Source organism: Antennarius striatus, chromosome 14, assembly GCF_040054535.1.
Source record: "Antennarius striatus isolate MH-2024 chromosome 14, ASM4005453v1, whole genome shotgun sequence".
Lineage (NCBI taxonomy): Eukaryota > Metazoa > Chordata > Actinopteri > Lophiiformes > Antennariidae > Antennarius > Antennarius striatus.
The window spans coordinates 1,753,911-1,766,445 of NC_090789.1; the positions used below are offsets into that span (position 1 = coordinate 1,753,911).

At 46.5% G+C, this 12,535-nt stretch overlaps 1 protein-coding gene across 2 annotated transcripts; it reads left to right on the forward strand.

The window, feature by feature from the left end:
• Positions 1 to 155: 155 nt before the first annotated feature.
• Positions 156 to 10,923, forward strand: rprd2a (regulation of nuclear pre-mRNA domain containing 2a). 2 transcript variants are annotated; one of them, XR_011038056.1, is made up of 12 exons: positions 156 to 623; positions 3,944 to 4,073; positions 4,232 to 4,383; positions 4,472 to 4,524; positions 4,609 to 4,735; positions 4,812 to 4,987; positions 5,068 to 5,407; positions 5,590 to 5,781; positions 6,465 to 6,611; positions 6,695 to 8,393; positions 10,343 to 10,465; positions 10,732 to 10,923. XR_011038056.1 is itself a non-coding variant. In XM_068333915.1 (10 exons), exons 1-10 carry the CDS (start codon positions 461 to 463, stop codon positions 8,173 to 8,175), a joined length of 2,961 nt encoding a protein of 986 aa, XP_068190016.1. In that variant the 5' UTR covers positions 156 to 460; the 3' UTR covers positions 8,176 to 8,947. The 2 variants fall into 2 exon arrangements, 1 of the variants encoding a protein (XP_068190016.1); XM_068333915.1 differs by lacking the exons at positions 10,343 to 10,465; positions 10,732 to 10,923 and having other exon boundaries at positions 6,695 to 8,947.
• Positions 10,924 to 12,535: the final 1,612 nt, after the last annotated feature.

A 12,535-nucleotide genomic window follows, 5' to 3' on the forward strand; every position in this document is an offset into this window, starting at 1 on the left:
CATGCGTTTGTTCGGTCAATCCACTTGTTTCACCATTTCTTTTTTCTCCCAACGTTTCCCATAACACCCAGATGTCAACACTCCGGGACACTAGGGGGCGCCATACTCCTGTAGTGTATGCGGAAGTGTCCTTCGGTCATACGCAAGGCAGCAACGAGTAAACAGACGGTGTGGGCGCAGACATATCCAGGATATCACGCTAACTTTTAACCCGAAATGTTAAATAATATCAACTATTACCGTGTTACAGAAGCTCATACTAGATAATTACGTAGATAAAAAGTTATTACGAGCAGCACATAGAATATTTAAGCTTAATTAAATTACGTCGGTAGTTACGCGGCTGCCGAATCCGACGATGTCTGTGCTACGTTAAGCAAGCATGCTAGGCTAAGTGCTAGCCCCGGCTAACTTGGGTTGTTTCTTGGAATGACCGAGCGCTGCTCCGGCTCCTCCGGACATGGCAGCAGGAGCAGGCGGATCGCTGGAGTCCGCTCTGGACAGGAAGTTTCAAAATGTCTCGAACACAATGGATTCGATCCAAGGACTGTCAACGTGGTGCATCGACAACAAGAAGTACCACAGCCTGGTTGTGCGACACTGGATGAAGTGTGTGAGGAAATGTAAGTAGTGTGACTGAAAGTTTGTACACCTGCTAAAAAAAACACAAAAAACCTAAACAAACACCTGAGATAATATTATTCATGTTTTTGCTGTTTTCCTTTTTTATAAAAAAACAAAAAACAACAACTGGAAACTGCAGTTTGAAATATGAAGCTAACTTCTCCAAAGTTGGCTTAGCATCACCTGACAGGCTAATCCTGCTGTTTTTGTGGGCTTGATTATCCATTTGAGAGATGTCTTTAATGGAAGTAAAATGATGTGAAACCTCGTATATAGACGTGATAAACTATTTTTAGTTCTGGTTATGAGGCGATGCAGCTGAGGGAGAAGAAACTGGGTCGAAACCCGGTGCGTAAATTCACCCATGTGTGACCGAACCAATTAAACCCAGGTTATGATGAGCCTCACAGTTGTTGGTTTTTAATGGATGGATTCAAGGTCATCGTCTGCCATTGTTAGTTTTAATGTTCTTACGTGCAAAGAATCTTTAAATGATGGTCTGTAGATGCTAAAATACACCTGGTCCTTAAAAAAGTCTGCTGTGGAAAATGTTGTTTTTGAGCCTCTGGACTGAACTGGGGATACTCCTGCCCATACTCATGATGCTGTCAACACTTTTACTTGTGGAATGATCCAATCAGGATGTTTTTTTTAACTTTCACAATCTTTGATTCCCCCTATATCAACTTTATTGTGATGTGTTGCAGATATAAAAGCATTATATTAACAAAAAAAAATGAATTAAATTGATCAGGCACAGCTCTAGCTATATTGTTTTTGAATTTTGGGATTAGGGGATTATTGCTTTCTTCTTCATTGATGTTGTACAGAACATCCAGAGTTGTTTTTTTAAAATTTGAGTTGTATTTAGCTGTAATGTCATGCCACTGATATTATATAATCTTTTGTCTTGTGCTGCTTGATGTAATTTTAGCCATTAGGGAGCAGGAGTGTTCTAAACTGAACAGACTAGTTGGTGGAAAGTGGATTCAAAAGTTCCTGTCGGAGCCAATCGTTGCATCAGTCGGAACCAGAAAAGTGTGTTGTCAATCACAAGTTTATTTACTGGCATAACAGTCATCCTGAATGTTCACTTTTGTTTTCTCAGTGCTGATGTGTTGGTGTTGAATCACATATGGTGTCATGTGGCTCAGTGTTTTCACGAATGTTCCATGTAATTTGGTTTTATTTCGAGTTACGATAACTGAATGAGACGCCACTCATTATGTTTTAATCTTATTATGTAAGTGAGGCTTCAAATATATTACATTTTCTGAATACAGTTGAATTACGCTGTAAATCACTGTAAAAATACGAGTTTCCTTTTCCTGTTTCTAAGCTTCCTTTCATGTGATGAGAGGAATTATTCGGCTGCGTCGGTGCTTAAAGACTTGAAACGATGTCGTCTTGAAACGATGTGTTGTTTTTTTACTCGCGAGTTTGTTGCAGTGACAGTTACAACTAACCCTCAGTGAGAGATTTCATTTGAATAATTGAAGACTGTTTCTCTTGTTTTATCCAAGTAATTATGTCGTTCGTCTCTGAAACAAAAGACACGGCCGTCGTCTTCAGCTCCAGTGAATCGTAGCGTATGACATCCATTCTTTAAAGATACACCTTGATGTCCTGGAAACTAGAAAAACAAAACACAACAACAGAATTAAAAGCATCAAAATCAATGCAGGAAATTAACCTGCTGCTCATTTTTCTCATTTAATCATCAAAGAAATGTAGTTTTTCCCCTCAAAATGCAATAAATGAATTTGAACTTTCATTTAACGGCGACCTCAGATTTAAGGCTTTGACCTGACTTTCCTCTCAGCTGACGACTGCAGTTTGTTTCCATCCGTTTATCTGGAGTTCTACTAAGTTAGTCTCAGGTCTAATCCTGAGTTTACAGCCTTCCCTGGATTCCGTCTGTGTCTAAATGTTTTAAACATCCAGCGGCTGCAGAAACTCGTCGTCTTCTCTTATTGAAGAGAAGCTGCTCGGAGGTTTTGCTCGTATAAGACGTGACAATTCCGTGCAAACCTTCGTCTCGTGTGTGTTTTACTTCACCAGCAGCACAGAAAACTGTAGGGAAAATGAAGGATCTGTTAAATTAAATAAATAGATCCAACATGGCGACCAGATGCAGAATGCAGCTGGGATAATGCATTTATTCCAACATTACGACCTGAATACTGAAATGAAAATGGAGCTGAAACTGCCTCCTGACTAAATTTAGTCATTTTATTGAATCTTACATTATTTATAGAGGAAAAAGATTCACATTTGATATTTCCTCAAACAATGAGGTGATGATGCTTTTCTCTCTTTTATAGCGAGGGTCATTGAATTTATGTGAGATCATATTCAGGTTTTTACAGTTTGATAGTTAAATTCAAACTGCAGTTAACCACCTTGTGTTCTTCTGATGTGTGTGCGGCGCTCATGTTGATGGGATTTGATGAGCAGATCTCCATGAATTGAACGTTTTCTCTGGGACAGTGACCTCCATCCCATAATGCCTCTGAGTTACTCTGTCTGGTATCGGATCTAAACGTTAATCGGTGACGTTTTATCACACTTTATAGATTCTTTTTGAACCAATAGAGATTCAAACCCGTCACCATTCAGAACAATCCAGAGGTTTATTTTGTCCAGTTATAACTCTAAAGTGGAGTAACGTCATCCTCACCTTCTGATCAGTTCCGATCCATGATCAATTATTTTAAATAATTCATCGTTATCGTCATCGTAATTCATCGTTCAAAACAGGCTCAATCAATTAATAACCATCATTGTCAGGAAAAAAATGAATGTTTTGTGTTTCATGATTGGTTTAAACTGATGAATAATAAAGTTCTGCTCATAACAAAATAGTTGTTTTGACAGTTTACAACAAATAAGACAGTCAATATATAATAATAATGTCCAAACGCCTCAATCTATTGGTATAGGACCGTCTCTGATGGGTCCATTTTTATCAGGACCATCTGTCAGAAGAAGAGGAAGAAACGCACTTAATTTTCCATCTTGGGGAAATTACCTTTACTCTCACTGAATATATATTTTGAACATGCATTGTTATATGCGTGTGTACAGGCCCCTGAAACACACACACACACACACACACACAACTGTAAGCATGCAATTAATATGTCTTGGTGCGCCCCCAAATGAGCAGCTTGTGCAGGTGACGGTGTCTTGCTCAAGGGCACCTCGGCAATGCTCAGGAGGTGAGCTGACACCTCCCACTGTCAGCTCACACACCTGGATCCTGAACCGTCTCTATAGCAGTACCGCCTCTAATGGTCCCGCCTCTCTCCGCCTACAGCCGACGCCTCCCACAGGCTCAACCTCTTCTACTTGGCCAACGACATCATCCAGAACTGTAAGAGGAAAAACGCCATCGTTTACCGGACGGCGTTCGCAGAGGTTCTTCGTGACGCCTTCCAGCTCGTCAAGTGAGTAGAAGCAGCGATTTGTGTAAATAATGTACAATATTGTACGAACTATAAGCCTTTAATTTTCTCAAAAAACAGCGGTGCAGCTTATAATGCGGAAAATACTGTAAATAAGACGTGTTATTTTAACAAAAAGTGTTCTTCCTTCTCCTCTCCAGCTGCGATGGCGACCAGAAGGTGATCAAATCGGTGGAGAGGATTCTGTCCATCTGGGAGGACAGAGGCGTGTATTCGGGGGCCCTCATCACCGAGTTGAGGAGCAGCTTAGTCAAGGAGGAGTCGCCCCCCGAGACCCCCGTGGAGCAGAAGAGTAAGCCTGATTATCCGTCACCTGATCTTTAATGAACTCTCGTCGGTTTAGAACTCTTTCCACGTCTTCCTGTTTTTTCTCCTCGCAGCTCCAGTCGAGTCCAAAGCGGACCTTCGCTCCAAAGTGGTCGCCGAGTTTGTCGTAAGTCCGTCGTTTGTTTGTTTTTCAAACGTAAGCGTCCGTCTTCTTCGTCACACATTCGCTCACCTCGTCTCTCCGCTTCAGCCTCAGGCGCTGATGGACGAACTGTCCAAGTACAGGCGGTCGGTGGACGAGGTGGAGCTGAGGGAGAAGCAGCTGGCGGCCATGAGGGTCGACATCTTCAGCTCCGAGGCCCTCAAGAAGCTCAAAGGTGTCCGATCGAAACGCCTGCAGATGAACTCTCAGCTTCGTCGGAGTCTTCACTGTCGCTTTCTCGCCTCTCACAGATAAAGCCGGAGGGAAAAAGTTCTCCAAGGACTTCGAGGAGGGAAGCGCTCAGCTGCAGGAGTTCGTCAAGCTGCTCGGAAAACACTGCCGGACGGCGACGCCCCTAATGGACGCGCTCGGCAACGCCGACATCTTCTACGAGACGCAGTACAAGGAGGTCAAGATCGTCGCTAACGTGAGTGAAACTCGACTTTTTGTTACCCGTGAGAGTCATGCGTCGACTCGCAGCTTATCCCCCGACCCCCCACCCTCCAGGCCTATCAGACCTTCGCCAACCGGGTGTCGCACCTGAAGCGGAAGCTGGATAGCCTGAAGGCCACCCTGCCCGACCTGGACGAGTCACCCATCCCGTCCCCGTCGGCAGACGCGCCGTCTCCCACCGGTTCCGAGTCCCCCTTCCACAGCCTGGCCGACCCCGATCCGGACCTGGACGGCTCCGCCATGGACGACGAGGCGGAACCACCGGCGGCGAGCCCCCTGTCCTCGCTTGGAGGGTCCCCAAAAGACATGCAGACAGTTGGGGAGACCGACAACCGCGAAGTGGAAGACATGGAGCTGTCAGACGAGGAAGTGGAAAACGGCAGCGGCATCATAGGTGAGACGTGTGAAAAAAGGTCCAGTGTGCCGTATAGTCCAGTGAGCCTTATAGTCCAGTGAGCCTTATAGTCCAGTGAGCCTTATAGTCCAGTGAGCCTTATAGTCCAGTGAGCCTTATAGTCCAGTGAGCCTTATAGTCACCTTAAAGGATCCACGTCTGATTCCGTTTCCTCTCCTCAGTGGAGGAGCGTGTCCAGCGTCCCGTCCCCCCACAGGCGTCGGCCGTGAAAGCAGAGTCGTCGGCGGGAGCGGAGCCGCCGGGGTCGAAGGTGAACCCGTCTGCAGAAGCCCCGGCGGCGAGCGTGAAAAATGTGGATCTGGCTAAAATCGGCTCAATCCTGAACAGTTTGAGCTCCTCCATGAAGAACACAGGTGAGTTTCTGATGCTGTCAGGAGTAAATAATAAAACCACCGATTTTTAATCTGAATTTTATGCCTGAAACACGTCTTTAAGTTCCAGAACTTCTGTTATTTCTCTTTTCTGTCTGATCTGATTCTGATGTTTTGTTCTTAGTGAGTGGATTCTCTCCTCCACATTCGTCACTATTGACTCTTGTGGAGATGCTTGCCTCGGTCACATGACTACCTTCTTAAATCGGCCTCTCCGGCCGCTAACACAGAATACATTACCGCTAAACTGAAACTCCCAAGCTAGCAGAACCAACAAGAAACAAACGTTGTGTGACGTTACGAGAACGCTGCTAATAAAGTTGATACAAACTGGATTCACCTTAATTATTACATTTAGAAGTAAACATTTTTATTCTGGTCGTATCGTTTTATTTTGTTGTTTTATTTTGTTGTATTTATCCCTGAAAATGTCTGACGTTAAACCGGTCTGTGTAGTGTAATAGACCTCCGATCCACCGGGTGGCGCTGCGTTAAAAACATGATTCTATGAAGCGTGTCGCTGCATGAACTCAGGAAAATGTTAATAAAATTAATTAATTTTAATAGAAAAAAATTTAATAAAATAATTAAAATTAATTAAATGTATTGAATAAGTTAAAATTCAAATATTTGTGTGTTTCATTTCTTTCCCTCTGCATCGCCAGTGGAGAGCCCCCCTGCTGCCGCCCCTCCTGCCCCCGTCGCCCCCCAGGACGCCTCCTCGCTGGTCAACATCCTGTCCAAAGTGGACGTGAGTCCCGCTGACCTCCTGAGCGCCCTCTCCAAGGTCAAAGGTCACGGCGGTCATGACGGTGAGCGTAGTTACGCGTGTTGTATGTTCTACGTCACGCCTCAGGGGCCTTCACGTGTTCGTCCCTCTTTCTTGTCCCTGTAGGCATCAGACCTCCTCTGAGCGCGGCGGCGGCGTCGAAGGCCCCCCCCAGCACAACCCAGGCTCTGCCCACATCCACGCCGCCGCCCCAGAGCGCCCCCTTCGCCTCCGCGCCCTCGTTACCTGCCCCCGCCATGAAGCCGACGCCCCCCCGGGCGTCCAGCGCGGCATCGGCGCTGGTGCAGGCGCTCCACCGGGACATGGACCTGAACACGGAGCCTGATCCCCCCCCCAGCGAGAGTCTGGAGTCCAAAATCCACAACTTCCTGCAGGCTAACTCCGCCTTCAACACGTTCGACCTGGGGTTTCCCACGCAGCCGGCGCAGGGGGGCGACAACCTCAGCCCCGCCCCTAATGCCGCCGCCACCGGGGACAACCAGGAGGGAACACCGGTGCGGGACGAGGGCGGGGGCACGCCCACCCAAGACGAGATGATGGACAAGCCGCCTGTTGACGGTGCATTTGAAGCACCTCCTGTTGGTTACCACGGCAACAGCCAGTCGGCGCCGCCGCCGGGGTTACCCCAGAACGGACAGCTGTTCCAGCCATACCCGTGTGGCGTCACCGCCCCCGTCGCTCATTACCAGCCGGTTCCCGCCCCGACGGGGGGGGCGGTACCCGGGGAAAGTGCCCCCGGCTTCCAGGCGGGGAGCGAACGCGGTTGGTACGGCGATATTTACCCAGAAGGCAGCGGGGGCTACACCGTGACGGCGCCAAGCAGCGCGTCCGGACTCTATCCTTTCCAAACGGAGAAACCCCCAGAGCTGACCCCCCCTCAGCAGGGCGCCGCACCCCCACCGGCACCCGGTTACTTCAGGAGCACCCTCCCCCCCGTCCCCAAGCTGCCCCCCCCTCCCCCGCAGCACTTTGACCCCGCCCTGATCCCCCAGAAGCCCCCGCCGCCGCCGGTGGACGACGGGATCGGACCGCTGGGGGGGGACGGCGTCATCGGGGGGATGGTGGTCCACGACCATCAGCACAAGTCCGTGTTCCGCCCCCCCCACCCAGAGGCTCCGCCCCATCGCCACGACGACCAGCGTCGCCACGATGAGTCGCGCTTCCTCGACCCCCCCGCGTTCCAGGACAGCCCCTACCAACAAGACGGCCCCTATTACCGGCCGGGCAGCCCCCCCCACCACTACGTGAGAGTCCGGGGTCTGACTCCGTCCCCCTCCCCCGCCGAGGAGCCGTACTTCCCCCACGACTTCCCCCGGCACGGCCCGCCTCCCCCACGCTTCGCCGCAAGGAGGCCCCCGCCTCACCTCGACATCCGCCACCGGGGGCTAAGACCTCCCCCACGACCCCCCCACCACCCCACGACGCTCCTCCCTCCCCCTAGAGGGCCCCCCCGCCCGCCGTTCCCCCGCTTCCACAGCCCCGACCCGAGGATGAGGGGCAAACACCCCCTGGGGGGTCCCAGACGTGGGATGAACGCCGGCCCCACGTTCGGCCCCAAAAGACCCTTCCTGCCCCCGCGCTACTGACCCCCCCCCACCACCACTAAAGGGACCGCCCCCCAACCGCTGTGGGTGGGGCTTTGAAGACGGCGTCGGGGTTTCACGTCCAAAAACCAACGTGGAGAAGATTCCGTTGCCACGGCGACACGACGAAGACGGGCAGAAGGTGCAGGAGCGACTCCCCGCCAGCAGGGGGCGACGGAGGGAACGGGAGAGCGACGACGGAAGAGGAGAGAGATTAAGAGGTGGATATATATCATTCACTCTTTTTTGCGTTTTTATCGCTCCCGTCGCGTTTCGGCGAGGCGTTTTCGGAGCGGCTCAGGGCGCGTTTGGTTGGCGTGTCGGGTCAGCCAGTATGACCCCGGTTCCACCGCATCAGCAGTAAAACATCGATTCACGGTCTCCGCTTGTGGGCGTGACACAAAACAACAGAGAAGCAGTTTGTCAGAGTTTATGTTTCTTATTCTTTATACGTTTGCATATTTCGGGGAATTTATTCGTCGTTATTGCGATGATGTTTGTGAAGCTTTTCCCTCCCCACCCCCCACCCCCCCACCCCCGGGCTGGTTTTAGTTTCACGTCTCCAGAGCGGCACAAACATCCAAAAAGGGAAAGAAACGTATTTTTAAAAAACAAGTGATTATTTTTTTGTTTTATTTGGGGTTTTTTTTGTTTTGGGCCTCCAACACCAACGAAGAAGACAAGCATTTTTTTTTAATTTTTTTTTTTGGAGGCGATGAAGATTCTCGACTTTCTTTTTACTTGTACTGACCAATAAAAAAGCTCAGTTTGAAAATCTGTGTTGTCGTGTTATTTTCTTCCTTCAGGATCCGGCGTGTCGGCGCCCCTGGGATCCATCAGAGTTAATAAAAACTGTCTGATGTGATAGAAATAAGTCAAATAGATTTAAAGAAAAAATAAAGTTCTGTTTATGTGATTATAGAAGCGTACATTTATTATTTTTTTAAAGTTTGAATTTTTTCTGGAGCCGTGAGGCAGTTAGCGTGAAATAAAATTAAATATCTTTCATTCTAGAGTGAAGTCAAGTGGAGAAAGATCCAAACTGATATATTTGATTTCTCTGATAACAGCAAACCTTCCTCTTATCTGTTTTTAAACCTTTACGGGTTTAAACTTTTATTTCCAGCTGGTTAAAATCTTATTTTTTTTCTAGCTCTGCAATTATTAAGCATAAATTTATCCATCTGATCAGACTTAGAATCCGTGTCTGTGTGTTTAATTAATTTAAATCCTGCAGCCACAGAACTTTTTATTGCTTTTAAAGAGTGATTTTATCTGATTTAATTCAGATTCACTTCATCCAAATGTGTGTAAATCTATTTGTAATTAATCAATAAAGACGATCATCTTTTAGTTAGTTGCCCTTTAAATTTAACAAGCATCCATAATTCTGTGTTAAATGCATTTCATTTATTCCATTTCGGAGGAATTGTCAGTCGGAACTCATTTTAGCAGAAACAGGAAGCAGCAGCCGATGATAAACGATCGTAAACTCCAGATTGTGACGTTTGGGTTGATAATCTGGAATATCCTGGTTAAATTTGATGTTTAATCCTGAAGGATTGTGTGTGTTTTTTAGATTTATAGTTTGGCTTTCTGTTACCTTTACATGATGAAAAATGAGAGTAACCAAATTGAAAGTTGGGGACGTTAGAAATTCTGTAAAAGTTGAGAAAATGAGCAAAAGTTCAAACAGAAAACGATCAAGAATTAATCCAGAACCTGTCAGATTAAAGGAAAACTCTGAATCTATTAACCCCAGTTCTTTATAGCTTCTTAATAAAACAGATTTTAATAATGTTCCCAAAAGACTTGAACCTCATCCAGCATCGTTCACCTTTGACCTCTGTAAGGCCTGTTTACACAACGCAGCACAAAGAGCGACAGACCAGGACTGAGGAGGGGGGTTGGGTTTAGGGTTAGAGTCAGGGTTAGGGTCCACATTACTCCCCCGTTAGCCATGGGGGGGTTGTGGCTGCAGTCAGACGACCTCTGATCCCGTTGTAAACTAAAAACTCAATTCCAGATTGAGGTTTGTGTCGTGAATCTTTCCGTCACGTTTTAACCCGTTTCCTGTTTCATCCCCTCCTCTCTTCCTCTCCTCTTCCTCCTCTCTTCCTCTCCTCTTCCTCCTCTCTTCCTCTCCTCTTCCTCCTCTCCTCCTCCTCAGAGATCCTCGGCTTTGAAGTGCCTGATGTGAGGGGAATCCTTTCCACACGCCGGAAGATGGAAGGGAGGCGACTGTCGCCGATGATCAGACGGGTCTGAAACCCCGAAACCGCACCAGAACAGGGTGGGAGACTTTAAAAACGATGGGTTATTATGAGCTTTATAATTAAATTCATACTAAATTCCTATTTCTAAAAATAATCATCCTTTAGGGTTGTGTTAGAGCTGATAATTTAAAAAAAACCCATTATTATTATTATTTTTTCCACTAAAGTTGATAATTGGATCATTAAAAATGTCCATCCAGTAAATATATCATCCAATTTAAATCATTTCACATTAAAACACAACCTCAGGATCAGTCCTTAAAATCTGACTTCTGTCGGGCAGGTGAGTGAAGAGCGGCACCTGCAGCGCTTCTACCAGCAGAGGGCGCCAGGCTCCTGTGGAGGTGAGCTCCATTACAGACTTTACCTAGAAAGAGGAAGGTGTTCCACAGGGAGGGGGACTCCTGGATCGTTTCCACTTGTTTGAGGAGAAAAAACACTTTCAGGGCTTCATTAAATTTTTATTTTACGTGGAGCTTCTTGTTTTTATTTGGGTAAAGAATCTTTTCTTTTTTTTTATTATTCACACACACACACACACACACACAACAGTTTCCATGAGGCACATCCACTCAGCCTGCAGATGTCGTCGTGGGTTAAAATAAATGAAATAAATAATAAAAAAGAAGACATCCATTGTTAAAGTGGCACAAATCACGATTCTGAAGGACGCTCAGGTTGATCACTGATTTACACCTGAGGTGAGGGGGTGGAGTGGGGGGTGGACCCGGTGTGCACTGTGGGCTTACACCGGGGTTGAAGGGTTCAAGGCGGGTAGGATTTAGTGCCTGGTGGCAGATGGTGGGTCTTAACGTCACAGACGCGCCGAGGAGACGCGGAATTAACGCTCCGGAGCTGAGCTCCTATTGGTCCACGCGGAAACGGCTCCACGTCGTGACTCAGGTCGGGTGTGTGATGTCAGGTGGGCTCATTGTTTACATGCTGTCCAGATCTCAGTGTGTGTGTGTGTGTGTGTGTGTGTGTGTGTGTGCGTGTGTGTCGTGAAATCGCGCTCCCTGCGTTCACCAGCTATCTTATTCAAATAAAGTCTTTTTTTTTCTCGTTTGGGGGGGGGGGGTGTTCTAATAATGCGTGATAATGTGTGACGAGCCCAGCGGAGCCGTTTCAGCACCGCGGACAGATCCACACCGAGAACAAAAGGCGGATTTGCGTCTCTTGATGTCAGGGACCGTCTGCTTTTTACCGCTCCGCACAAAAACGAAGAACCCCTCAGCGCACAAACCTAGCTTAGTGTAAAATAACATTTACCACTTTATATATGTAACCCAGGTTTACTAAATGTAAAATGTTGCTTGTCTATTCTTTATAACACAAATGTGTTTTTTGAACATTAATTCCTACTTTGTTAAAGTTTCAGGATTACCCCTAAACTCAGAGAAGCAAACACAAATCGGTTCATGATATATTATATTTAAATTAAAGGTTTCATTCATTCGTTATCAGATTTGTTATTATTCATTCGTTATTCGTGATGCATCCCACGAGCCCTATAAATCACCCTCTTTACAAATATATTAAAATCCATCCAGATTTTATTGCACGTACACACAAATTCCATTTAAAAAAAACGTTATTTGTCCACAAGGGGCAATTGAAGGCACACATTGCAGCGAATATTAATACATAGAAAGTCAACACTAACACAAAAATACATAAACAGATAATTACGATATAAACATGTAAGTTTGTGCAGTGGGTTAGTAATTATATAAAATTGTAAAAACTATAAGGACCTTTCGTATTGTGGCAGCATTATATGTGTTGGTATGAAGAGTGTAATCAGCAAACAAACCAATGCAGTCACAGACTTCAACATCCCGCAACACCGATGAATTCAAAATTTTACCATGACCTACTTGCATAGGTCAAAGATCAAAGCTAGTGCTCTGACCTACTTTCATAGATCAAAGCTGATCTATAAAAGTAGATCAGAGCACTAGCTTTGATCTATTGTCTTACACTGGCCTTCTCCCTCGTCTTTCTATCTTATCCGGTTCCTGAGTGTACAAAAGTTAAAATTTGACCTTGAAAATTCTCGCTTTTATCTGTCTTCCTCCATTGTGAAA

What these genes read in the sequence shown, in the direction of transcription:
- rprd2a (XM_068333915.1), top strand. Translation starts at nt 461, where the DNA reads ATGGCAGCAGGAGCAGGCGGATCGCTGGAGTCCGCTCTGGACAGGAAG. An exon ending in CTCCTCCATGAAGAACACAG is followed by an intron (nt 5,782 to 6,464) that starts GTGAGTTTCTGA and finishes CTGCATCGCCAG; the next exon opens with TGGAGAGCCCCCCTGCTGCC. An exon ending in AGGTCACGGCGGTCATGACG is followed by an intron (nt 6,612 to 6,694) that starts GTGAGCGTAGTT and finishes TTGTCCCTGTAG; the next exon opens with GCATCAGACCTCCTCTGAGC.